The sequence below is a fragment of the Tachyglossus aculeatus genome, chromosome 25 (assembly GCF_015852505.1).
Source record: "Tachyglossus aculeatus isolate mTacAcu1 chromosome 25, mTacAcu1.pri, whole genome shotgun sequence".
NCBI classification, from domain to species: Eukaryota; Metazoa; Chordata; class Mammalia; order Monotremata; family Tachyglossidae; genus Tachyglossus; species Tachyglossus aculeatus.
Window position 1 is genome coordinate 9,913,104 of NC_052090.1, and position 27,544 is coordinate 9,940,647.

The 27,544-nt window shown below is 42.5% G+C and overlaps 1 protein-coding gene across 1 annotated transcript in view; it reads left to right on the forward strand.

The window, feature by feature from the left end:
• The window catches only part of LOC119945427 (desmoglein-3-like), a 32,903-nt gene extending 6,521 nt beyond the window's left edge, over positions 1-26,382 (forward strand). The window contains exons 6-20 of the mRNA XM_038766518.1: positions 1,096-1,131; positions 2,165-2,287; positions 3,588-3,743; positions 5,355-5,499; positions 6,410-6,576; positions 8,894-9,028; positions 10,660-10,845; positions 12,700-12,971; positions 14,954-15,093; positions 16,014-16,235; positions 18,178-18,459; positions 21,285-21,424; positions 22,124-22,190; positions 23,211-23,428; positions 25,683-26,382. Coding sequence (XP_038622446.1) covers positions 1,096-1,131; positions 2,165-2,287; positions 3,588-3,743; positions 5,355-5,499; positions 6,410-6,576; positions 8,894-9,028; positions 10,660-10,845; positions 12,700-12,971; positions 14,954-15,093; positions 16,014-16,235; positions 18,178-18,459; positions 21,285-21,424; positions 22,124-22,190; positions 23,211-23,428; positions 25,683-26,288 — 2,895 coding nt within the window. The 3' untranslated portion in view covers positions 26,289-26,382. The remainder of the gene's footprint in view (positions 1-1,095; positions 1,132-2,164; positions 2,288-3,587; positions 3,744-5,354; positions 5,500-6,409; positions 6,577-8,893; positions 9,029-10,659; positions 10,846-12,699; positions 12,972-14,953; positions 15,094-16,013; positions 16,236-18,177; positions 18,460-21,284; positions 21,425-22,123; positions 22,191-23,210; positions 23,429-25,682) is intronic.
• The last annotated feature ends 1,162 nt before the right edge of the window (positions 26,383-27,544 follow it).

Sequence of the window (27,544 nt, forward strand, 5' to 3'; positions counted from 1 at the left end):
TATTTTTTAAAAAATTATTTGGGGGCAATTGGTGATAACTGAAGCAGTTTTTTAAGCACAAAAAGTTATTCAGCTCACTTTTAATCTTTGATTTTTTTTCAATTAAAATTATAAATGTTCAACCACATTGTCTTCCCAGATGCAGGGAAAACCAGTCACATAAGGTTTGTTTGTCTAGACCAACTCCTTCTCAAAATTTCTATTTGCAATTATTTAGACTCTGCCATAACATAAGGCTCTTCACAAAGAACAGGACAATGCAATGGGCTAAATCACTATATCCCAGTAACCGTGGTACTTGCTAAATTGGGCTTGCACAGAAAAACAGTGAGATCCCACAATCCACTGTACCATTATCCCTTTATTAGCAATGTTTAAATTGATGATTTACTTCACAACTCATAGTTCTTTATCATGCATTACTGGAATCTCACTTGCTCTTTTTAGCATATCTGAAGTTTAAAAAATGTTACCATTTCTTATTTAGCCAGGCAGCCTTTCAGTACTTAGCAGTTACTCTGAATTTTTTTTTAGATTTCAGATACAAAGAAAATGAGTGTTTTCCTTTTTGATCAGCTGATCACCACACCTAATGCTTAGCTAAGAGGTCTGAATCTTCCAAAGACAAAGGATGATCATGGTTATGAAAAGGAAATAAATAGTGTCCATGCTTTTAAATTAGAACTGGTCTAAGGACTTGGTCAAATCAATCAGTGGTATTTATTGAGCATTTAGTATGTGCAGAGCACTGTACTAGAGTACAATAAAGTTGGTAGATACAAGAAGCTCACAATCTAGAGAAGCAGCATGCCCCAGAAACTCTCTCTGAACAAATTCATCACTGTGAGCACATCTCAGGTGCTTAGTACAGTGCTCTGCACACAGTAAGCACTCAATAAACACAATTTAATGAATCTCTAGACTGTGAGCTCATTGTGGGCAGGAATGTTTCTGTTTGTTATTATATTGTACTCTCCCAAGAACTTAGTACAGTGCTCTGCACACAGTAAACGCTCAATAAATACGATTGAATCAATGAGTGTCTAAGAATGTTTTAAAATGTCCTAACTTTGGGTTAACTTTGTTGCCTTCCAGGTGGTGCTGGATGTTAACAGCGAATTGCATGTGAAGGTAATGTAATAGCGATCTATGGGTCTTGTTTCATTTCATTTTATTGGCTTTATGTGGTGAGGTAGTATAAAAGAATGGTATAATGGGGAGCGGAAGTGATGAATATTCCCTTTTTAAATTTGGAGGCACAAAACTGTATATCTCGGTTCCTTGAATAATTGAACAATGAAGCTAATTCTTCCCCTTATGGGGAAGGGAAAGGCAGTGCTCTGGGGTGACATGCAGTCTTCCCTTTTGATTTGCTGGCAGTCAGACAGTTTATTCCGACAAGGTTAGGGTCTGTGAGTAGAGACTTAGCTGCTACTATTATTACCTTCTCCATATCCCCACCTGCCTAATGGGACTGGGTTGAGGAGAGGGGGAAATGAGTGTGTTTTTTGGTTTTTCTCTTGTGGTAAATTAGCAAAGATGATTAAAACCCATTATACAGTTGTTGAACAAACAGGTTTGTGGTTTTGATCCTAACAGCCCATCCTCCTGATTGATCCATAAATCTGTCAAACCAACCCCTGTCTTCTAGAGCTATTGATTCTTTTCCTCACCTGATAAGGATTTGCAAATCTATATTTGTTCTTCAGTGGGAATAAAGAGGCAATTTCTTTTCCTCAGGGATTCAATTCCCACAGAGTTAGCCAACTGACTGGCAGGAATTCTAAAGAATAAGGTTAACAACTAACCACCTTTTCCCTCTGAAATGTTGATCAGTTTGGGGCCTTTATTTGGAGCTTCCCAGAGAAGTGGGAGGTTTAGTGATGGGATTCTAAACAGGTGACAAAAACCTGAAATGCCATTTGCTAATGGAGGACTCTGAGATCAGATTTATTTATTGGATTTGGACTCAGGCTGTGGACTCATGAATACTGGTTTTGACTGTGATCTCAGCTAAACTTGATTTGGTATCTGATGTTGAGTTGTCTGATGCGTAGTCTGTCAAAAACAGAATTTTCTTTTGTAAAAATCCTTTCAAAAAGCATTCCTATCTGGGGCAGACTTAGCCTGCTAATATATTAAAATCAAATTCTTTCCGAAAAAGGTAAATGAAGAAAAAGACCTAGCCCCTTGGCCCTCCATCAGAAGACATAAACGAGAATGGGTTAAATTTGCGAGACCTATTCGAGAAAGAGATGACAATTCAAAGAGGAATCCAATTGCTACAGTAAGTGATATCTCCTGCAGGGTGGGATTTCTTCAGAGTAAAGATCTTGAGGGAGAAAAATAAGGAAGGGGGAAGGAAAAGAAAGCGAAAGAGTAGAATAAGACATCCCATTGGTGAGTGGAGTAGTGTACTGGGCATATTTACCTTCTTCCACACTGAGCTTCTTGTCTCGCCTTCTCCTAGAAACTAGGGCTCTGAGCCATGACGAATCCTCCTAAAAAATCCCACAGACCCTCCTAAAAAATTTTTAGGAACCCACTGAAACAAAATTCTAAGCTTCCATCCCTCCACTCCACTCTCTTCTTTAGATCATGAATAATTAAAACAATATAAAGCATTCCCAAAGCATTGAAAAGGAAGCTATGTCCTCTTTCTGTGGTAAGCTCTGCTCTTGAGCAGGGCAAATGCCATGAGTGAACAATCTTAGCTTCCACACCCCAGTTAGGCTAAATCTGATTTTCCAACTCAGTAGTTCAGTTCCCAGACTAATACCAATCGAAACTGCCATACTCTTCCTGCCATTTTAAAATATTTAAGTCCTAAGCAGTTCACCCTGTTCAGTGCACTAAAATCTGTTTTTGAGGTTGAAGTGCAATAGGGTTAAATCATTTTCATGCTTTTTAAATTTCCACATTAGCACATTTTAAACTAGGATTTTCCACCGGTTCTGAGCTGGATAAGCCTAAAACTACCAGAGAAAACCAAGAGATCAGAATTATGTATTAGGTGATGACTATGTGTCAAACATTATTCTAAGTACTGGGGTTGATAAAAGTTCATCATGTCAAAAGAGTCCCTGTCCCACATGGTGTTCACAGTCTAAGTAGGAGGGAATCCCCATTTTACAGTTGAGAAAACTAAGGCACAGAGAAGCTAAGTGACTTGCCTAAGGTCACACAGCAGGCAACTGGCAGCTGCGACTAGGTCCCAGGTCCTTTGACTCTCGGACCTAGGTTCTTTCCACTAGGCCATGTTGATTCCATAAAATCATACTCCATTATTCAGAATTTGGTAGTTAATTGAGACAGGTGGCAGGGAGGAAACATTATTCAAAATCTCCTTAGGAAAATGAGAGATTGTCCCTATGACATTTTGGGTTACTTTTGAGGATGGATGCCCAGTTTCTACAGTCTTTTGTGTCTGGAACAATTTATGGCCTTGGTAGGGACTCTTTTGGGGTTCCATGTTAGTGCACCTCAAGGTTTTCCCAGTATGCTGCCACCATTCCGTGATTCATGGATTTGGTATCCCCAAAAGACCTGGAAAGTATTTGCCATTCACTTTGTGTTTCTTGCCAAAGATTCATTCAGATTTTCAAGAGAAGCAGAACATTAAATATCGCATCTCAGGAGTCGGAATTGATCAGCCTCCTTATGGAGTGTTCATCATCGATGAAAACACCGGAGCCATCAACATAACGGCCATCGTTGATCGTGAGGAAGTTGACACCTATTTGGTAAGGAATGTCTCCAGGTTTATATCGACTTTTCATTCGCAGTCTTGATTCTGCTTTCAGAATTTTAGCTAGCTCAATTTATCCCACTCCCCGTGATGAAGACTTTGCAGAGAGGATCTCAGTGGAGTGAGAAATCAGCCAGCCTAAACGTGTAGTGGTCTGGTTAATGCCCATAGGCTTGAGTCCTCCCCCTGTCTCTCTTTCTTTTGTCTCCCCCACGAGAATGTATGCACGTTGTGGGCAGAGAACATGCCTCATCCTTTCCCAAACATTCAGTAGAGTACTTTTTAAAAAATGGTATTTAAGCACTCACTAGGTGTGAGGCACTGTACTAAGAGCTGGGCAAGATACAAACTAATCAGGTTGGACACAGTCCATGGCCCACATGGGCTCCCAGGCATAGTCTCCTTTTACTGAAGAAGGAACTGAGGCATAGAGAAGGTAAGTTACTTGCCCAAGGTCACACAGCAAGTAAGTGGTGGAGCGGGCATTAGAACCCAGGTCCTCTGATTCCCAAGTGTGTGCTCTTTCCACCGTCATGCTGCTTCTCCATTGGTTGAGCATTGCAAACACTGACATGATGAATGTCATTATGACTACAATTACTGCTACCCTCCTCCTGCCCTGGCCATCTCTCTCCTACCCCTATGCAGAGCATCATGCAATCAATCAATTATCTTTATTGAGCACTTACTGTGTGCAAGGCACCGAACTAAGGGCTTGGGAGAGCACAACACAACAATATAACAGACACTTTCCCCACCCACAACAAGCTTATTTCTGCTCTGCACAAGCACTCTGATAATTGTTCAGTGTTCAATTCACACAGCACAGAGATGCTTTGAAGAGCTGGAGATGTGGAGATGGCCAGAGACAAGAAATTCTCCATATTCATTCAGTCAGTCAGATTCACTGAGAGCTTACTGTGTGCAGAGCACTATACTAAGTGCTTGGTAGAGTACAATACAACAGTAAACAGGCATGTTCCCCAGTGCTTAGAACAGTGCTTGGCATATAGTAAGCGCTCACTAAATACCATCATTAATGGCAGTGTGGCTCAGTGGAAAGAGCACAGGCTTGGGAGCCAGAGGTCATGGGTTCTAATCCCAGCTCTGCCACTTGTCAGCTTTGTGACTTTGGGCAAGTCACTTAACTTCTCTGTGCCTCAGTTACCTCATTTGTAAAGTAGGGATTAAGACTGTAAACCCCACATGGGACAACCTGATCACCTTGTATTCCCCTCCCCCAGCACTTAGAACAGTGCTTCGCACATTGCAAGCGCTTAACAAATGCCATCATTATTATTAACAAAGAGTTTGTTTTGCTTTGCTTGCTCTGCTCCCTGGAAACAGAATCTTCAAACCCCATTAAATGTAGAGATCAGGAAGCTTGTTTTGTTAGACCCTGGGAATGAACCCAGGAGAGGAGATTCCCCTCACTCTCTCTTTGTCTAGGGGAATATATGCCGAATTTCTTTCTGGTCACGAGGTGGGGGAAATGAGCTGAATAATTCCTGTCTGTGAGTCAGACTGAAAAACGATACCTGGTATTAACCAACAGGACAGTGAATATTTCTACTGGTGGGAATTACATTTTCTTTCTTTTTTCTAGATTAACTGCCGTGCTGTCAATGATTGGGGTCAGGATGTGGAACGTCTACTTGTGCTGAGAGTGAAAGTATTAGACATAAATGATAATCCACCAATATTTTCTCAAACTGTGTTTTCAGGTCAAGTTGAAGAGAACAGTCCAATAAGTAAGCGATCTCCATGATCTACCTTTAAATTATCTCTTTCCCTTTTACCGTAGTACCTCTCACTTGCTAAGTGATGTGTGATCTTTGCATAATTAGTTGTTTTTGACTGGTCCTGAAAAATAATCAGAACATCCCTTTTGTTCAAAGTGTGAGCCACATGGGACTCACAGTCTAAACAGGATGGAGAAGAGGTATCGAATCCCCTTTTTGCAGATGAGGAAAGGGGGGCACAGAGAAGTGACTTGACCAAAGACACAGCATACAAGCAGCAGAGCTGGGATTAGAACCCAGATCCTCTGAATCCCAAGCCTGTGCTCTTTCCACTAGGCCTTGCTGCTTCTCTCGGGATTCAGGGCTTTTTCTCCATCTGGCAGAAGAATAATGCTCCAGATAATTATAATTGTGGTATTTAAGTGCATACTATATGAAAGGCACTCTACTAAGCACTGTGACCCCCCCATCTTATCTCCTTCCCTTCCCCACAGCACCTGTATATATGTATATATGTTTGTACATATTTGTTACTCTATTTATTTATTTATTTATTTATTTTACTTGTACATATCTATTCTATTTATTTTATTTTGTTAGTATGTTTGGTTTTGTTCTCTGTCTCCCCCTTTTAGACTGTGAGCCCACTGTTGGGTAGGGACTGTCTCTATATGTTGCCAACTTGTACTTCCCAAGCGCTTAGTACAGTGCTCTGCACACAGTAAGCGCTCAATAAATACGATTGATGATGATGATGATGTGAAAGAGACCCTTTTTGATAAAAGGTTGTAAATCGATTCTTCAGGAATCAGGTTCCATTCTGTCAAGCCCTGTGAAAATGTGAATCGGAAGGGAAAGTTTGCATGAACACAATACAGCTCTCTAACTGTTCCCTTCAATCTGTGCTTTCCATTTGCAGACACCCTGATCATGGCTGTAAATGCTACCGATGCGGATGAACCAAACACTCTGAATTCTAAAATCGCCTTCAAGATAGTCTCTCAGGAGCCTGCAGCGGCACCAATGTTCATCTTAAACAGACACACGGGAGAAGTTCGGACTATGACCAACACTCTGGACAGAGAGGTAAAGTCTTCTAGGAATGAATGACTGGGATGAAGGACTTAATTTTAGCCAAGTCAGAAGGCAGCCATCCTTACCTAAATATAAAGGGATGAAGAAATGGACCAAGGACCAATCAACTCAATCAGTGGTATTTTCTGAACATTTACAAGAGAAGCAGCATGGCTCAGTGGAAAGAGCATGGGCTTTGGAATCAGAGTTCATGGGTTCAAATCCTGGCTCCGCCAACTGTCAACTGTGTGACTCTGGGCAAATCACTTAACTTCTCTGTTACCTAATCTGTAAAATGGGGATTAAAACTGTGAGCCCCCCGTGGGATAGCCTGATCACTTTGTAACCTCCTCAGTGCTTAGAACAGTGCTTTGCACATAGTAAGCGCTTAACAAATACCATCATTATTTACAGTGTGAAGAGCTCTCTATTAGGCACTCGGAAGAGTACAGCATAACAATATAACAGACCCAGAGCCTTGTTGGGAGAGTTGTGACATTATAATGGACACCGAGCACTGTATTAAGCACTTGGGAGAGTACATTATAACAGACACAGAGCACTGTATTAAGTACTTGGGATAGTACACTGTAATAGGGTTGATAGACACATTCTCTGCCCAGCTCTGCCAATTGTCTGCTCTATGACCTTGGGCAAGTCATTTCGCATCTCTGTGCCCCAGGTACTTCATCTGTAAAATGGGGATTAAGATTGTGAGCCCCATGTGGGACATGGACTGTGTCCAATCTGATTGCCTGGTGTCTATCTCATCACCCACCTCTTTCCAACATCCTACCACTGACCTGGAACACTCTCTCTCCCCTCATATCAGCCAGATAATTGCTCTCCCCCACTTACAAACCTTGTTGAAGGCATACCTCCTCCAAGAAGCCTTCCCTGGCTAAGCCCTCCTCTCCTCTTCTCCCACTCCCTTCTGCGCTGCTTACTTGCTCCTTCATTCATCCTCCCTCCCATCCCCACAGCACATATGTATATATCTTTAATTTATCTATTTATATTAATGTTTATCTCCCCATCTAGACTGTGAGCTCCTTGTGGGCAGGAATGTGTCTGTGGTTATAGTGCAATCTCCCAAGTGCTTAGTACTGTGCTTTGCACACAGTAAATGCTCAATAAATACAATGGAATTGAATTATCTACCTCATCATTTAAAGCAGTACCTGGCATACAGTAAGTGCTTAATAAATACCATAAAAAAACAAACAAAGGATCTAGAAGGGGAGAAGATTTTGTTTAGTAGGTTTGGGGCTTCCAGACAGTGTGAACAAGTTTGGGAGCCAGGATGGGGGTCTCCAGAGAGAGATGTCTGTGGGATCTCTTGGGTCTACACTCCCTGTAGTAACTTGTTACCAAGATCAGGAAGTGAGAAAGCCCTAGTGTGAGGAGGGAAGTATTGCTCTATGCTGTGAGGAGCCAAGTCTTCAGATTGGGAGGGAAAGAAGGAGCTTTGGGTTAGAGAGCAAATTCTTCTGTTTAAATTGCGTGCAACATCAATAAATAGTAGAATAAGAATAACTGGTATTTATTAAATTCTTACTATGTGCCAAGCCCTGGAGTAAGGTGCAAGATAATCAGGTCGGATGCCATCCTTATCCCATGAGGAGCTCACAGTCTGAGGGAGGGAGACCAGGTCCCCCTATTACAGTTGAGTAAACTGAGGCCCAGAAAAGTGGCTTGCCTAGAGTAAGGTCCTCTGACTCTCAGGCCTGTGCTCCCTCCACAAGGCCACAGTACTCCCCTATCCTCTTTCATGCTTCCTCCACCTCTGAATCCCCCATTTTCCTTCTAAGAAATGATCTCCCTTTCCCCATATCATCTCTCCTTCTTTCTCTCCAGAGAGCTGTGAAGAGAGACAACCAGCTGGAAGGATCTAGAAAGGGAGTCCCACACTCTGTCCATTTCTAAATCTTCCTGCTTTGCCTCTGTTTCACAAATCCCCACCAACATCCCACCCCACCCTGAGACTGGAGAAAACCTCTCAATAGACAACGTTCAAAACGTACAGCCTGCCGGAGTCAGAAATGAAGAGTGGCTTCAGAGGACCCCCTAGCCCATGAAATTAATACCCCGTAATGGGACTGTTTCTGACCTGACCAATTTGTACCTACCCCAGAGTTTAGAATAGTGTTTGGTACCCAGCTAATAATAATATTAATAACAATACAGACCAACTCTCGCTGCTGTGCTTCATGGTTCAGAGTAGGTTTCTGTCTGATAAGCAGGAGCAATCAACAGTTTGTTTTGGGGTTTTTTGGGTATTTACCTCCCCGTTAGTAGCCTCAAGCTCTCCTCCTCTGCTTTGTTGTAGCAATTCAGCAGCTACAGACTCCTTATAAGAGGTTCAGATCTTGATGGAGCTGAGCACGGACTGTCATCTGACAGTGAATGCGAAATTGAAATTACAGATGTCAACGACAATTTCCCTTTCTTTCAACATTCAGAGGTACAGTAATTATTTTTAGATGTGTAAATATTCTCCTAGTCTGCAACCCTAAGTCTGCTAATGGGAGCCTGCGTGTTACCATATTTCTTTGATTGGAAGACACTTTTATCAGGAGAAGTTTTCTAAAATTGTCCTGCATTTTACAGTCTCTATTATCTTCAAGAAGTCAGCTAAGCCATTTAGGAGAGCAGAGGTGTGAAGAGGAGGGGGCTGGGAGGGAAACCGTGATAAGGGAGTGAGGGGTGTGATGATCATCGACTTGTAGTCTCCCATTCATTCATTCATTCAATCGTACTTATTGAGTGCTTACTTGTGTGCAGAGCACTGTACTAAGCGCTTGGGAAGTACAAGTTGGCAACTTATTGAACTGCCCCTACCCAACAACGGGATCACAGTCTAGAAGGGGGAGACAGGCAACAAAACAAAACAAATTAACAAAATAAAATAAATAGAATAGTAAATATGTACAAGTAAAATAGAGTAATAAATCTGTACAAACATATATACAGGTGCTGTAGGGAGGGGAAGGAGGTAGGGTGGGGGGATGGGGAGGGGGAGAGGACAGAGGGGGCTCAGTCTGGGAAGGCCTCCTGGAGGAGGTGAGCTCTCAGTAGGGCTTTGAAGGGAGGAAGAGAGCTAGCTTGGTGGATGTGCGGAGGGAGGGCATTCCAGGACAGGGGGAGGACATGGGCTGGGGGTCGACGGCGGGAAAGGCGAGAATGAGGCACAGTGAGGAGGTTAGCAGCAGAGAAGCAGAGGGTGCAGGTTGGGCTGTAGAAGGAAAAAGGAGGTGAGGTAGGAGGGGCCGAGGTGATGGAGAGCCTTGAAGCCGAGAGTGAGGAGTTTTTGCCTGATAAGTAGGTTGACTGGTAGCCACTGGAGATTTTTGAGGAGGGGAGTAACATGCCTAGAGTGTTTCTGCACAAAGATGATCTGGGCAGCAGCATGAAGTATAGATTGAAGTGGGGAGAAACAGGAGGATGGGAGATCAAAGAGGAGGTTGATGCAGTAATCCAGTCGGGATAGGATGAGAGATTGAACCAGCAGGGTAGCGGTTTGGATGGAGAGGAGAGGGCGGATCTTGGTGATGTTGCAGAGGTGAGAGCGGCAGTTTTTGGTGACGGATTGGATGTGCGGGGTGAACGAGAGAGCCCAGTCGGGGATGACACCAAGGTTGCGGGCTTGTGAGACGGGAAGGATGGTAGTGCCATCTACAGTGACGGGAAAGTCAGGGAGAATGCAGGGTTTGGGAGGGAAGATAAGGAGTTCAGTCTTGGACATATTGAGTCTCCCATGAGAATGACTAGTGGGAAAGGAAGGAGAAAGTCAGCAGACAGCTCCATTCATGGGACCTCAACCACCTCACTCTCAAGCTTTGAAAATCTGCATGTGTTTTAATGACCAAGTGTGAGAATCCTCTAAAAGAAGATTGTATTCCATCATAAACTCCCGACTTTGCCTGTCATTATTCCAGTTTCTGTATCTCAGTCATCAAAGTAGCAGGAGGCAGTCCATTGAGACTTGAACACTTCCATTTCAAGGATTAGAAAACTCTGTACACTTCTTATTGTCCAGCCTCATCTCTTCGAAGAGATCAGAATTTGTGTCAATAAATCCATATTTCATTTCAGTACTCCACCCAGATTGAAGAAAACGTTCTGAGCGCTGAACTGTTACGACTTCAAGTGACAGACTTGGATGAAATATTTTCAGATAATTGGCTTGCAGAATTTTTCTTTACCTCTGGAAACGAAGGAAAATGGTTTAAAATACACACTGATAGAACTACTAATGAAGGGATTCTCAGTGTTGTCAAGGTATGTCAGAGGAAGATTTTCATTTATAGTGTTTGAGTGGTGTTTGGATTCTTAGCTGTGATAAGTCATGTAGTTTCCAGTGAGTGGTAACAGTGATTTTAGCACATGTTTGGAAAATGGAAAAATCATCATCATCAATCGTATTTATTGAGCGCTTACTATGTGCAGAGCACTGTACTAAGCGCTTGGGAAGTACAAATTGGCAACATATAGAGACAGTCCCTACCCAACAGTGGGCTCACAGTCTAAAAGTCTAAAATGGTCTAAAATGATGGGAAGCAATGTCTAAAGTGGTGGGAAGCAATGTGGTCCAATAGATAGTGTCAGTCAATCATATTCATTGAGTGCTTACTGTGTGCAGAGCACTGTACTAAGTGCTTAGGAAAGTACGATATGACAATATAACACGTACATTCCCTGCCCACATTGAGCTTACAGTCTAGCGGGGCAGACGGACAATATAAATAAATACAATTACAGATGTGTCCATAAGTGTTGGGGTGGGGGGATGAATAAAGGGAGCAAATCAATGGGACACAGAAGAGAGTGGAGGGAAAGGAGGGCTTAGTCAGGGAAGGCCTCTGGGAGGAGATGAGCCTTCAATGAGGCTTTGAATGGGAGAAGAGTAATTATCTGTCGGAAATGAAGAGGGAAGGCATTACAAGCCAAAGGCAGGACATGGACAAGAGGTTGATGGCCAGATAAGGGAGATGGAGGTACAGTGAGAAGGTTAGCCTTAGAGGAATGAAGGGCACAGGCTGGCTAGGAGAATAGTGAGGTGAGGTAGGAGCAGGTAAGGTGATTGAGTGCTTTAACCTGGAGTGGGCCACCAGAACTCTAGAATGTAATGAGTAGCAGTAATTGTATTAGGCACTTACTGAGAAGCAGCATGACCTAGTGGAAACAGCCCAGGACTGGGAGTCAGCGGTTCTGGATTCTAATATTGGCTCTGCCACTTGTCTGCTTTGTGACCTTGGGTAAGTCCCTTAACTTCTCTGGGCCTCAGTTCCCTCAACTGCAAAATGGCGATTCAATACCCGTTTTCCCTCCTACTTAGACCGTGAACTCTGTGGGACCTGATTATCTTGTACTTACCCCAGCACTTAGTACAGTGCTTGACACAGAATAAGCACTTAACAAATATTATTATTATTATTATTACTGTGCACAGAGCACTGGGAAAGAATACACAGATGCACATTAGATGGGGTCTCTGGCCCTTCAAGGAGCTCACAATCTAAGTCTTTGCCCACTAACTGAATACTCTTAATTGCCTACTACAGTGCTCTGCATGGAGTAAGCGGTAAGTGCTCAACAAATACCATTAATTGATTGTTTGAGACCTGGGTACTAATTCCAATTCTGCCACTAGCCTGCTGTGTAACCTTAAGCAAGTTACTTAACCTCTTGGTGTCTCAACTTCCTCATGGGACTACCTATTTGCTGTTTCTGGCTTGTGGCCATTAGAATCCATGAATGGTCTGTTTCTGAATTAAACAATCAATAAATGGTATTTATGGAGTGTTTTCTGTGTTCAGAGCACTGTACAAAGTGCTTGAGAGAGTACAATTAAGTAGAATTGGTAGACATGATCCCTGCCCTCAAGGAGTTTACAGTTTAGTCAGGGGTTGGTGGGTGGCAGGGGAGACATTGCAGACATTAAAATAAATTATTTTAATTTAATGTGCAGACATTAAAATAAATTATATAGGGAAAATGACAGCATATAATGATATGTACATAAGTGCTATGGGGCTAAGCTTAGTTGCTTTAAATTGTCACATGACTTGGGTTTTGTTCCTTATGGCTTTTCTTGACTGTTTTAATGGCAATTTCTTTCTCTTTGGCGTATAGACTCTGGACTATGAACAGATGCAGAATGTACAGTTGGGTATTGCTGTTAAAAATGTAGCTGAATTTCATCATACTGTTATTCACCAATATCGAATTCAGTCCACTCCGGTCAGAATAAAGATTATAAATGTAAAAGAGGGAATTGTATTCAAGCCCCCTTCAAAGAAGTTCACCGTACAAAGAGGCATAAGGGGTCAAGCCTTCATTAATTATATTCTCGGAACATATGTGGCCACCGATGAAGATACTGGCAGAGCAGTGACAAGCATCAGGTAAGTCAGGTCATCATTCCACCTTGGATTTGTTCTTTAAATATCTTTATTATTAAAAGCACCATCAGTTTTCATGTTTTGGTGATTAGAATATTTAACAAAATTGGTTTCTGGATGTAACTCGGATTACCTCAATTGGGAGGATTAATACTGTCTGTCATTTAACCACTGGTATATATTGAGCACTTGCTGTGTGCATACCACTGTTCTAAGTGTTTGGGAGAGTAAAATGCAACAGAGGTGTTAGTCACGTTCCCTGCCCACAAAGAGCTCACAGTCTAGACAGGGAGACAGTCATTCATACAAATAAATCATGGATATTTACAGAATACTAACAGGAAATGGTTATTGTTTACTTCAAAAAAAAATGAAAGTGAGCCAGTAGATGCTTTCCTGTATATTTTGAAAGTATTTTATAAAAGGCAGCGAGTCTCCAGGAAAAAAAAGCTTATTTACCTCATTCCATTTCAGAGTCTTATTTCAAGATGTCTGTGTTTAAAATGTGTAGGTGCAAATAATTGATGCCTATTCTGTAAAACCAAAGTTCCTATCTCTCCTGGTAATGTACTTGAAATTCTGTGCATTTAAATATTTTAGCCACCAAAAGGACTAGCAGAAATAGTGGTTTTACTCAATACAAATTTGTACATTTAAAAAAGTTTCTCAGGAGTATATTTTTTTAAAGTATATAGTCTTCTAGAGAACAATTGCAAACTGTTCATCGTGTGCAAATGGGCTCTCATTTCTGTTTCACTGCAAGGAGAGATTATTATTATGGATAGTTTCCTTTAGCATCTCTTTTGAGCAAAGAAAACTGGTTTTAAAATGTCAGTACCTTATTAAACACATTTTATGTAGTTAGTCACATGTGAAGTCTCTGGTGAGAGCAGTCTGAAAATATTAGTTAATTATGGTCCTACTATGTGCAAAGCACAGTTCTAAACACTGGGGTAAATCAGGTTGGACACAGTCCCTGTCCCACAAGGCACTCACACTCTTAATCCCCATTTTGCAGTTGAGGTAATTGAGGCCCAGAGAAGTGAAGTGACCTGCCCACGGTCACACAGCAGACATGTGGCAGAGTTGGGATTAGAACCCAGGTCCTTCTGACTCCCAGCCCCATGCTCTATCCACTAAGACGCTACTCAGAGTGGGGTTGGAGGTGAAGATTAGAAGGTAATGAGTGGGTCCATGGCCCAAGCTTGGGAGGTGGATAAGGAATGGAAGAAAAAGACATGAAAGGGAGACGGAGACAAAATCAGAGACAAAAAAGAGGATCAGGCTGCTTACAACCCCAGTTCAAATGCTGTTAACCCTAACTCCCCAGTCTTGCTTCAGGCTGTCTGATAGGAAAGACAAGAACATGTCCGCAGATGATGTTTTCACTCTCCAGTGAAAGAGGTAGTCAAATCAGATTCCTCCAAGCAAATAAAAGCCGCGCACTTGGATACAGTCACCAAAAGCAGCTGATGATTGACTGGCAGTCTTATTTGTTTATAGAGATGTGTCAGCACACAAACGTTTCCTTTCAAGATCAAATTTTGTACCTTTAAAAGAGAGGACCAAAGTAAAATGTCCGTTTGTTGAAACGATTATCTTATTTGAAGAACATTTTCCACCGTAGGAGTAGCCAAAGGGCAGGCCTAAAATAGATCTCTTCTGGATTGATATATGCAGACATTGAAACCAAAGTTCTACTTGATCCAGATAACTTGCTAGTGTAGACCTGGCTGACAGATGGCTGAGGATAATTTTAGTTTATATAGTGTAGCTATTATGCAAAAACCTATACTTGTTAAAATATAAAAATGTGCTTTAAAGAATTGTAAATTGCTCTTCTATTCTAAAATGTTTATAGATATCCCTCTTTTTTATGTTTACCTCAACTTTAATGTTATTTCAAAGCAATAGTGAGTGTTATCACCATTTCACTTTTGATATACAACACAAATATTGACAATAATTTTTTTAATCAAAAACAGATACATCATGGGCCGTAATGAAGGTGGTTTATTAGCTGTTGATTCAAGAACCGCTGAGATTAAATTTGTCAAAGTGGTTGACAGAGACTTAACTTTCATAATCAATAAGACATTCACAGCTGAGATTCTGGCTATAGACGGTAAGAGGACCTATTTCATTTTTTTTATTAGAAACTGCATAGTGCAGTTTTATCTCTATGGGTATTTCATTCAATCATTTATTGAGTGCTTACTGAGTGCAGAGTGTGTATGTGTGTGTGTAATCTGATAAAGAGCTATAACAGTCTCCTACTATAGAGGCAGTATGGTCTAATGGGAAGAATATAGGTCTTGGAAACCAAAGCACTTAGATTCTAGACTAAGCCCTGCTCCTAACCATTTAGACCCTCAGTTTTCTCACATGTAAATAATGCCTGTCTCTCCCTACCCCCTAGGGCAATAGCATGAGTTGAAAATAATGTACTTCCTCTTATGAACATTCATTTGCTCTGAATCATTTACTTATTTGTTTTGAATAAATGAACTTATCGCTTTCCAGGTATCTGTTTAATTATTTAACATTCAAAACTAATTGAGACCCAAAGACAACTGGGACAATTCAGTTCAGTTTAATGTATCCTTCTGGAAGTGACAAAGTTTTAGAAGTGTGATGATGATGATGGTATTTAAGCACTTACTAAGTGTCAACCATTGTTTTAACCACTGGGGTAGTTACAAGCTAATCAGGTTGGCACAGTCAGTGTCCCACATGGGGCTTACAGTCTCACATTTTGCAGATGAGATAACTGAGGCACAGAGAAATGAAATGACTGGCCCAAAATCACATAGCAGACAAGTGGCGGAGCTGAGATTAGAACCCAGGTCCTTCTGATTCCCAGGCCTGTGCCCCATCCACTAGGTCACGGTGCTTTCCTGCGTGTGCTGAGGTTATTTCTTATCAAAGATGTTTTATTTTCCTGCTACTTGAAAGAGAAAGGAAATATCAGCTTTTCCCCTGTCCCATCTTGAAAATACTTTTCTACAGCTCTCCCTTACAACCACAATTCTGCTTTGCTTTCAGAAAGTGGAAAAACAGCAACAGGAACCATATTGGTGGAGATCCCAGATTTCATTGAAAGTTGTCCGATCATCGGCATCGACAGAAGGACTGTCTGTAGTGTGTCGCCATCCATCATTGTCACGGCTCGGGCACCAGGAAGCAAACAAAACCAAGGACCCTTCACATTTTCCCTGGCAAATCAGCCTCCCGGAAAACGCTTATGGACCATACAAGCCCTGAATGGTGAGTCTGATGAAAGGAACTTTCCTTATGTTTCACATCCCCATACACCATTGTTTCCTCTATCTGTATGGTATTTTAATATTTTAACATCTGTCTCCCTCACTAGATCATAAGTTCCTTGAGGGCAGGGTCCCAGGTACTCAGCGCAGTGCTTTTCACAGAATAAGGGCAGGGATCACATCTACAAACTATATCATGTACTTTCTGCATCAGTAAATGCTCAAAAAATACCACTGATTGATAAATACCTTTGATTAGTTGAACTTTCTTAAGGGAAGACCACTTTGTCAGCTCTTCCAGAAGCCTGGGAAAGTGCCTCTTTCCAATTTCCCAAATCCTTAGATAATAAGAATAACAGTGGCATTTAAGCACTTACTATGTGCAAAGCACTGTTCTAAGTGCTGGGGAGGTTAAAAGGTGATCAGGTTGTCCCACGTGGGGCTCACAGTCTTAATCCCCATTTTACAGATGAGGTAACTGAGGTACAAAGAAGTTGAATGACTTGCCCAAAGTCACACAGCTGACAAGTGGTGGAGCCAGGATTTGAACCCATGACCTCTGACTTCAAAGGCCCTGCTCTTTCCACTGAGCCACGTGATGAAAAAATTAGTAGTATTCATGTCTAATTTCCACTTGTGTAGTCTCTCTCAGAACTTCATACAGTACTCTATGCACAGTAAGCATTCATTCAATCATTTGTATTTATTGAGCACTTCCTGTGTGCAAAACACTTTACCAAGCTCCTGCCCACAATGAACTCACAGAACATAATAAATGCTGTTACTTCTACTACTAAACATCTACTTTGTGCAGAGCACTTACCTAGGCACTTGGGAAGCACCTCACTGAAATAGAAGACAAGATCCCTGTCCTCAAGGAGCTATCCAAAAATGATTTTCTAAAGTTAATGATGATATCAATGTTTGGGAGCTAAAATACCCTGTCTCTTTGAGAGAAGTTGCATATACATTACAAAGTTGTCCCATTGTTCGAGTTGCCAACTGACCAACTAGTCATACCAAGTCTGTTCAACAGCAGGTACAACAGTAGGCTGCTTTTTTTTTTGGGGGGGGGGGGGGCGGCGGGGGGAAGCTTCCACCATTAAATGCCAGATGGATTTTCACCCAGAACCATTTGAAAGACTCAAAATATGCCTCATCAGTGTTTGGAGGGTGGAAGATTTTTAGAAATAAAAGTCTTCTAAAGGACTTGTCATAGTCTAGCTTGACTACAGCATCAGCCTCCTCATTGATATCTCTGCCTCCAATCTTTCCCTCTCCAGTCCATACTTCACTCTGCTGCCAGGATCATTTTTCTAAAACATTATTCTACCCACATCTTTCCATTACCCCGTAATATCTAGGGGTTGACCATTCCTCTTAACAAAAAGCAGAAGCTCTGGTCCATTGGCTTCAGGGCACCCAGTCAGCTCTCTCCCTCTTCCTTATCCACATTTCTTCCACTAACCTCCCTGCTCCTCTTTCAAATGAACCTCCTTCTCAACTCTGGCTCACATCCTTTCCTGTACCCTGAACTCCCCCTACCACCAAATCCAACAGACCACAGATATCTCTGTCTTCAAAGTTCTTCAGAAATCACAACCCCTCCAGGAGGCTTTCCCCAGTGTAATTTTTAATCTTCCCAGTTTATAACCCAACTGCCTCTTCAGGTTCCCTGCACCAGATAAGCACTCGAACTTCTCACAGCCCTCCTGCACATAGCTTACATACCCTATCATTCCCTCCTATCTGTAATTTAAACATCTGTCTCCCCTGCTAGACCATAAGCTCCTTGGGGACATGGATCTGGTACTCTCCCAAACATTTAACGCAGCCCTCTGCACATAGTAGGAGCTACTGATGGACCAAAGTTGATTTTTGAGGACCTCGGCTGACCCTGCCCTCCACCCTCTCTCTCCTCTCTCTCCTGGGTTTGTTAACAGCTACTGCTGCTGAAGTAAAGGCTCAACAGCCTCTGGCCTTTGGGACACATTCGGTTTCTCTCAATGTGAAAGGGGGACAAGATCGGAATTGTGAAGCTTCAGAGACTCTGACACTCCAAGTGTGCGACTGTGACAGCAACCAGAGATGTATTAATCAAGGAACAACTGCTCCTACAATTACTGTTCATGGAGGGAAGACCGCCAACAGAAGAGGAGAGAGAAGGGTAGGATTGGGTCCTGCTGGCATTGGCCTGCTAATCCTCGGCCTCTTGCTGCTGCTGTGTGAGTGTTTCATTCCATTTTTCTCTTTCCCTTATGATGCTAAATCAAGACTATGGCTTCTTCGACCCTGGAAAACGGGAGCATATCATTTTGAAAAGCATGTGATGATAATTCCTGTTGTATTAAGTGCTTTCTATGTGTAAGCACTGGAGAAGATACAAGATAATTGGGTCCTACACAGTGCTTGTCTAAGGGGCTAAGTAGAAAGGAGACAGGTGTTGAATCCCCATTTTGCAGTTGAGAAAACTGAGACATGGAGAAGTGATTTAGTCAAGGTCATACAGCAGGCAAGTGGTGGAGGTAGGACTAGAATTCAGGTCCTCTGGTTCCCAGGTGAGTGTGCTTTCCACTAAGCCAAGCTACTTCCCATCCCAGTGGAAATGTTTCCATCCTGTTGTCATGTGGCAGTATTTTCTTCCCATTGGCCATCAATTTTCAGAGGCAGCCACAAGACATCTGGTCTTGGAAAAGCATTTGTCAGCAACACTAAAAAGCACTAACTAGATCCAAGCAAATTTTCCACCAGGAACAAGAATGAGAGAGGAAAAATGACTCTACATGAAGTATATTTGCCGTTTACCCATGTTTTGTGTTAGAGTCCTGAAAAATAAATAGCTTCACTGGGTCCTGTACAAATCAGCAACAAAGAACTATGGGGGAAATTGATCATCTCTACTTCTATTTAAAAAAAGACTTTAATAACAATGATAATAATGATGGTATTTGTTAAGCGGTTACTATGTGCCAACCACTGTTCTAAACGCTAGCTCTAGCTAAAGTTTTCCTACTTATGCAGCCTTCCTTTTCTGGATGAGCAGGCATGGTCTGATTTGACTAACTGTCGAGGTCTTAGATCAATACAGTTTTAGAAGGTAAGAGGGACCCACTGTTTGACAAGTTGTGAGCGATCCAAGTGTGTAAAGACTAGGGTAACATTCTTAATAATTATGGTACTTGTTAAGCGCTTACTCTGTGCCAAGCACTGTTCTAAGCACTGGGATAGAAACAAGGCAATCAGGATGTCCCAAATGGGGGCCTTCCCTCCGGAATCTGAAAAACTCATTTGACCAAACAATGGGCTTCATGAAGTGTCTCTAAAAGTACAATTCTTACACACCTTAATAGGAGATTGTGTAGGTCCTCATAGGCTGAGCCAAAAGGAGAGAGATACTGGAAGTGAGATGGCTCCAGCCAAAACACTGCCCAAAGGGAGGAGAATTTAAATCCGCAGGTAATAGCATCAGTTGCTTTTAATAAAGGATCAGAGCTCATTTTTCATTTGCCCCTGCAGCCAGTGCTAATCTGTGTATGACTAATGCACCCCTCCCAAGCAGGCACCTGGCTTGTGCGGTGCCTTTGGGCCTACTATTAGGAAGATGAGACCTGGAAGGGAGTTCCCAAATCTGAGACACTTCCTAGAAAGTTCTCCGCTTTTCCTCTCCAGAATTACTTCCAGCGGCCTCTAATGTTTCTGTTGATGTTGCAAAGGACTCTAATATAAGCACTCCCTAAGGTTTCCTGTGCCCAGTCCAAACTGCAAATTATAGATGAAAAGCACTGCCTTGAGTTTTCTCCAGACCGAACAGGGAGCCCTTCTTTAAGATTTAACTCCGGATATTGGAATTAGGGTGGGATTTGCAGAGGGATTTGGTGGTGCAGCCTATAGACAAGCACAAGCATATGTTTAAGGTCCACAAGATACAGGTCATTAGTTATCTGGTTACCAAGCAAACAAAACATGGGAAGCAATGTAGCCTAGGGGAAGGACCAGAGGTCTTTATTCATTCATTCAAATGTATTTATTGAGCACTTATTGTGTACAGAGCACTGTACTAAGCACTTGGAAAAGTATGATGCAACAATAAACTGTCATATCCCCTCTCACAGTGAGTTTACAGCCTAGAGGGTCTAATCCTGGTTCTGCTGCTTATCTGCTGTGTGACATTGGGCAAGTCACTTAACTTCTCTGTGCCTCAGTTTCCTTATCTGTAAAATAGGGATTAAGGCTGTGAGCCTCCATGTGGGTCATGGACTGTGTCCAATCCTTCTAAACTGTAAGGTCTCCTCTTGACAGCAAACTCATTGTGGGCAGGGGATGTGTATACTGACTCTGTTATACTGTACTCTCCCAAGTGCTTTAGTACAGTACACTGCACAGAGTGAGTGCTCAATAAGTATGACTGGAAGGGACTATCTTGTATCTACTCCAGCGCTTAGTACAGTCCCTGGCATATGGCAAGCACTTAATGAATACCATAAAAAAAATTGCCAGAATTCATCTTAAGCTGAATTTTCTCTTTGTGGGGTTAAAATTCTCTGTATAGATGAAATTGTCTTTCTTACTCGAAGATGCAATATGACCAGCAAAATTCACCTACGGGTGCATGTGGCATTGGAAAAACCATTAAATGACCTGCAGCCCAAGTCATACTGAATGTTCCCACAGAGGTGATTCTTTGCTGTGCTGTCAGGTTTGTTTGCAGTGCCTGGTGTAGTTTTCATTTTTGCATTGTTCTGCTGACAAAGCTTCGGCTCCATCAGAGTCGCTCTTTTCCTGATTCCAGTCCCCCATTCCTAAATGGTTTCCTCTTTAAGGCAGTAAAATAGCATAGAAGCCGGGGTGTAAAACATTCTGCTAGTGATAGATCTTAAACAGGGATTTGTATAAAAAAAACACCTTATCACCCTGCTATCTTTCAAGCCACTATTAAAAATTGTCTTTTTCCCTGGTCATTTCTAGGGTTGCCAGGCAGAAACTGTGTCCTTGGCACTCAAATACTGTTTCTTTTCAACTGCATTAAGTCTCTCCTCCTGTTTTCTGCTAGTGGTTCCACTGCTGCTACTATTCTGTGACTGTGGAGCAGGAGCATTCCCTGCCGTTGGGGCTGGCTTTATCCCTGTCCCTGAAGAGCCGGATGGGGGCCTTCACAAATGGGGCATCGAAGGAGCCCAGCCTAAAGACAAGGTGAGTTTTCATTAGAAAAAACTGGCTTTAACTATGGCGAGGACATTAGATTTCTTCTCTTGGAGGTTTTTTTAAAATGATATTTAAGTGTTTACTATGTGCCAGGCATTCTTCTAAGAGCTGGGATAGATACAAGTTCATCAGGTTGAACTGTGTCCCACATAATAATAATAATAATAATGGCATATGTTAAGCGTTTACTATATGCAAAGCACATGGGACTTGCACTCTTAATCTCCATTTTACAGAGGAGGTAACTGAGGCCCAGAGAAGTTAAGTGATTTGCCCAACATCATTCAGCAGGCAAGTGGCAGAGCCAGGACTAGAACTCAGGTCCTTCTGATTTCCCAGGCTATGTTTTATCCAGTAGGACATGCTACTTCTTAATTATTTTGAAACATTTGTTAAAACGTAATGTAAGACCTCAAAGCCATCCATTGGCCAAGTATCCAGATATTCTTGTCCTCAAATACTCAGTTTGGCCTCAATTATCTGGATAGTTCAAACAGAAGGCTTTTTTGGGCCAGAAATGGCCAGATAATTTAATGGCATTGACCTAATTTGCATTGCTTTGGCAATATATTCTATACTCCTGAGGTTCTATCATTGTACAGAATCACATGCATCTATAATCTTATGAGTACAGACTACGTATTATTTCAAAAAAGCTAAACTTTCTTTTTATGATTGGGTTTGCAGGAGGTGGGACAGGTTTGTGGATCAACAACAATAGTTACAAATGGGACTGAATGTGTGGAAACTTCAGGTAAGTCAAAAAAGTGTCTGGAAATAATAGCATTTGATGAGGCCCGATAAGTTTTAATATTTATGGAGAAGATAAACTTGCTGACAGAATTTGTCACTACCATAGAAATGACAGTAACATGATCTTTGATAGACAAGGAGAAGATCATCAGTGACTCATTCTACCCATTGGTTTCACCATCTGAAAAATGGGTTCTATAAAACCGACAACCTCAAATAAATGTAGGATCTTAATTTTATCAACCCTAAAAGAAAATTGAAACTCAACACTTAAACCTCATATAATATGCTTAGGAACATAATATGGTTTGTCCGAGTTCAAAAGCTCTAGGGAGAGTATAATACAACTGAGTTGGAAGACGTTTCCTGACCTCAAGGAGCTTACACTCTAGATAGCTTGAAGAAATGTGGCTTAGAGGTAAGAGCACGGGCTTGGGAGTCAGAGGATGTGGATTCTAATGCCTGCTCCGCCACTTGTCTGCTGTGTGACCTTGGGCAAGCTACTAAACTTCTCTGTGCCTCAGTCACCTCATCTGTAAAATGGGGATTAAGACTGTGAGCCCCAAGTGGGGCAACCCGATTACCTTGTATCTACTGCAGTGCTTAGAACAGTGCTTAGCACATAGTAAGCACTTAACAAGTACTATTATTATTATTATTGTTAGATGGGGGGACACTCTATAGTAGGTACTGGCTTTTGATCATGGATTCCTTGGTACATCGTTTCAGTTTTTATCTCCACTCCCAAGTTTGGCCGTGTATTTCTGGGTTATACATTGCCCTCTTTGATTCATTCATTCATTCATTCAATTGTATTTATTGAGCGCTTACTATGTGCAGAGCACTGTACTAAGCACTGGGGAAGTACAATTTGGCAACATATAGAGATGGTCCCTACCCAACAGTGGGCTCACAGTCTAGATTTATCTGTTGGTTGTGGCCAAAGTAATTAAAGGGCTGGGAGGTACTGCGCAGAAAATCATAGTAGTGCAGAAACGAGCCTTTGTCTTTCTGTCTTTAGGAGAAGTTTGTACAAATGCAGGAGGGGCAGTGGTGGACGGAGCTTCAGGAATGGAAATGATCACTTGTTCGAGGCATGTAACGGCTTCCAGACTCGAAGTAACCAATGGAATGGCTGGATTCTGTGGGACAAGATCGAGACATTCTACAGGAGGAACCCTGAGGGAGTGTGCAGAAGGATCAGTAAACATGGCTTTCCTGGATTCCTATTTCTCTCAGGTAACTTGGTGACGACTGGGTCGGCTTGTCATTTTTAGTGTAGGGGTGAATTGGGAGCATGGTGCGGGGTGGGAGCTTTGAGGAGAGGGGGCAGAAAAGGAAGTGAGGGAGAGTAGGAAAGGGAGAATAGTAATGGCATTTACTGAGTGCATACTATGTGCAAAGCTATGTGCTAGACACAAGATAATCATTGCAATCACAGGGCTGTAGTCTTCATGTGGTTTAGCAATCTGGCATCAGCTATTGTTGTCCCACAAGCAGCTGAAATCCTGGCTTGTCTGGTTGTGGTGGCAGGAAACAAGCCAGAACATGTGATAGCAGCTCGACAGTTTCAATGTGCACCTCATCCCTGAAGGGTCCGCCCGTCTGCCTAGGTAAACCAGGGATGAGATGGGTGGATAGCTTATCCTCAGTAGGGGCAGGGAGGGAGAAAGCCACTGGCCCAGTGAGGGGTAAGAAAAAATATTCCCACTTTATCAGTGGGGGTTCAGCTTGCCTGAGAAACACTGTGGCCTAATGGATAGTGCATGGGCCCTGGAGTCAGAAGAACCTGTGTTCATTCATTCACTCATTCAATCGTATTTATTGAGCACTTACTGTGTGCAGAGCACTGGACTAAACACTTGGAAAGTAAAATTTGGCAACAAATAGAAACAATACCTACCCAACAATGGGCTCACAGTCTAGAAGTTCTAATCCCGTCTCTGCCACATGTCTGCTGCGAGTCACTTCACTTCTCAGTGCCTCAGTTTCCTCATCTATAAAATGGGGATAATTCTGAGTGCCATGTGGGACACAGGATGTGTCAACCTGATTAGCTTGTACCTACCCCAGGACTTAATACAGTGCCTGGCACAGAGTAAACACTTAACAAATGCCTTTTTTTTTTTAAGAGAAGTGGGTAAGAAAGAGATAGTAACATCTTACCTCCACCCCTGGCCTTTACAATTCCAAGAGGTGGGACAAATTAGCTATGCCCATTTGTCTTGTCCCAGAATCTGTGGCGGGTAAGCTAACAGCTTCATATCCTTTGTGCAGTCTTATGGTTAATAAAAATAACTGTGTTATCTGTTAAGCATTTGCTCTGTGCCAAGTGCTAGCGAAGAGACAAGTTAATCAGGTTGGACATCATCCCTTTCCCACATGGGGCTCACAGTCTAGAAGGAGGAAAAGATATTGAATCCCCATTTTACAAATGAGCAAACTGAAACACAGAGAAGTTGCGACTTGCCCAAGGTCACACAGCTGGTAAATGGCAGAAGCAGGATTAGAACCCAGCTCATCTGACTCCCAAGCCTGTGCTCCTTCCTCTGGGTCATGCTGCTTCTCTGAGGCCCCTTGTCCTTCCCTGAGCCCCAGTTTGGGGTAAAATCCACCTGTAGCAGTCTGAGACCCTTTTAACTCGGTGGCTGGATCAAACAGTTCTGTCTGCTTCATGAACTGGGCCAGAAAACATAAATGAGCATTTGGAGAGCACTGGACTTGAGCCCTGTTTGAGTTTATGAGCCCTGACTAGGGTTCTTAAAACAAAGTAAGGCTGAGTCTCTTCTAGGCACTTGTGTGCAAAGTGTCAGAAAGTACTTTGAAAATGAATTAAAATCTCCCACCAACAATTCCAATTGATTCAAACCCCTCTAGTGCTATTATACCATTAGGTGTTTCTCCTGAACATTGAGAATTCACGATTTTCACACTAATAAAGGCTAATGAATAATTTCCTCTGACTGTCCAAGCAGCAAGGCTAAATAAAAGGGGCTTAGGGAGCCCAGGGCTGAGTGACTGGCCAAGTAAGTTCCAGTCATGTGATGTTTATTGTTTCTCTTTCTACGGCCCTTGCTGGCAGCGTTAATAACTGCAAGGCGCACACTGATGTTAAGTTCAGGGTGGGTTCCCAAACTAAATATATAAATAGGTATATTTATAGGTGGAAAGCAGTATGGCCTAGTGGATAGAACAAGGGCCTGCGAGTCAGAAGGAACTGGATTCTAATCCCCGCTCCACCACTTGTCTGCTGTGTGACCTTGGGCAAGTCACTTCACTTCCCTGTGCCCCAGTTACCTCATTTGTAAAACGGGGATTAAGACTGTGAGCCCCATGTGGGACAGGGACTGTGTCCAACCTGATTACCTTATATCTACCCCCGTGCTTAGAACAGTGATTGACACATATTAAGCATTTAACAAATGCCATTAATATTGACATCATTAGTATTATTAATAATCTGTTCTGTTCCCTCCCTTTTTCCCGTGTCTAGAAGGCTCTCGCTTGCACCGACGAAGACGATGTCCAAAGGGTGAATGACTGTCTGCTGATCTACGACGACGAAGGAATAGAGGCCCCAAAGTCCCCCACGGGCTCCGTGGGCTGTTGCAGTTTCATCGCCGATGATTTGGACGACAGCTTCCTGGACAATTTAGGGCCCAAGTTTAAGAAACTGGCGGCTATCAGTCTGGGCCTCGATGACGAAAACCAGCCAACCCAATCCAGCGTGCCCACCCCCGGCTCTCAGTGCCAGGCACCGTCTCCCCAACCGCCGTGTGCCGGGTCTCCCTCCCCGACTCCGTGTGTTTCCGTGTGTGACCCGTTGTCTATGGCCCCTGTCCCTGACCGCTTGCACCAAGGAAACTTCTTGGTGACTGAGACTTACACCAGTTCAGGTTCATTCCGTCAGGCCCCCGCGGGGACCATCGACTCTCAGATTTCACAAAACGTGGTGGTGACCGAGAGGGTGTTCTGCCCTGTTCCTATCCCCGGGGGCAACTTGGGTACCTCTTCTGAGTTATCGAGGTCACGAAATGTGATCTATTCAGAGGAGCCATGCTCCGTCCTGACAGGACCGGGGCCGGTTGGAATGATCTGATGGGCCCAATTAGTGGCTTTTTTTCCCCTTGCAGACCCCTCATTAGGGGAGAAATGCCCCCTGCAACACAATCTTCTAAAGAGTTAGTCACCTATTGGCCATTTTCATACACTTTATGGTCACTTCAAATGGTCACTTTTCCCTATGGTCACTAAATGAGTTGCTGCCTTTGGTACTATTACTGAGGGCTCAAATAGCACTGAATCCAAATATCAGGAACACTTGGGGTGGAAAAAACATTGAACATTTTCTCTTGGGAGGCAGTGTGGCCTAGAGAAAAGGTCACAGGACTGGGATAGGAGTTCTAATCCAAGCTCTGCACCACCTGTTTGTGATGGTGGGCAAATCATTTAACTTCTCTATGCTCGTTTCCTCATCAGAAAAATTGAGATAAAATGCCTGTCTTCCCTTCCTCTTAAACTTTTTTCCTGTGTTGGACAGGGACTTTGTCCGGTCTGCTGATCTTATATATAGCCTAGAGCTTGGCACATAGTAAGTGCTTAATAAATACCGTGGTTATGCCAATACTGGCTAGGTCTTGTGGACGGTGAACATGTCTATTAACTCTGTCATTGTATTCATTCTTTTAATCTTATTGAGCGTTTAGAATGAGCAAAGCACTGTATTATCCCAAGCTCCTAGTACAGTGCACTGCACACAGTAAGCACTTAATAGATGCCATTGATTGATTGTTTAATGTTCCAAAGTGCATTTTTTTGTAGTGGCCAGGAGTCAGGATTCCTGGAGTTTTGTCTTGACTCTTTTGCTGCCTGTCCTTGACTCCAAATAAGAGAGTAGTGAAACTGCCCCTTTCAAAAACCAAGAAGTTAGTGCAAGAACTCATAGGCAAAAGTCTGGTAGATTGGAAAAAGCATCTGAAAAAATGTCCAGCAAATTTCTAATACTTGTCTCTCCCATGCTCTCAAGATGCAGGAGTAAGAAAAAGGGTCTATCTACCAGAGGTCCACTAATATATATAGAAATGGTTTCAGTAGCTTAACACTGTCCTGTTTAGTTTTAGAAAATGGTTCATAATCCCTCAAAGGTGTCTATCCTAAGGGATCATTTAACTTTGGATTGTCACTTCAAGTATTTCTCAGCAGGGAGTTAAGAAAACAAATTAATCATTAGCCTTAGAAAAGTAGATCCATATTTAAAATGCCAGTGGGAAAGTTATTTTTGCATGAGGAGTGTGTAATTTTCTGTAGTTTTTTAACTTTCTGGTGTTGGAACACAATGCTTTTATTTTCTTAGGG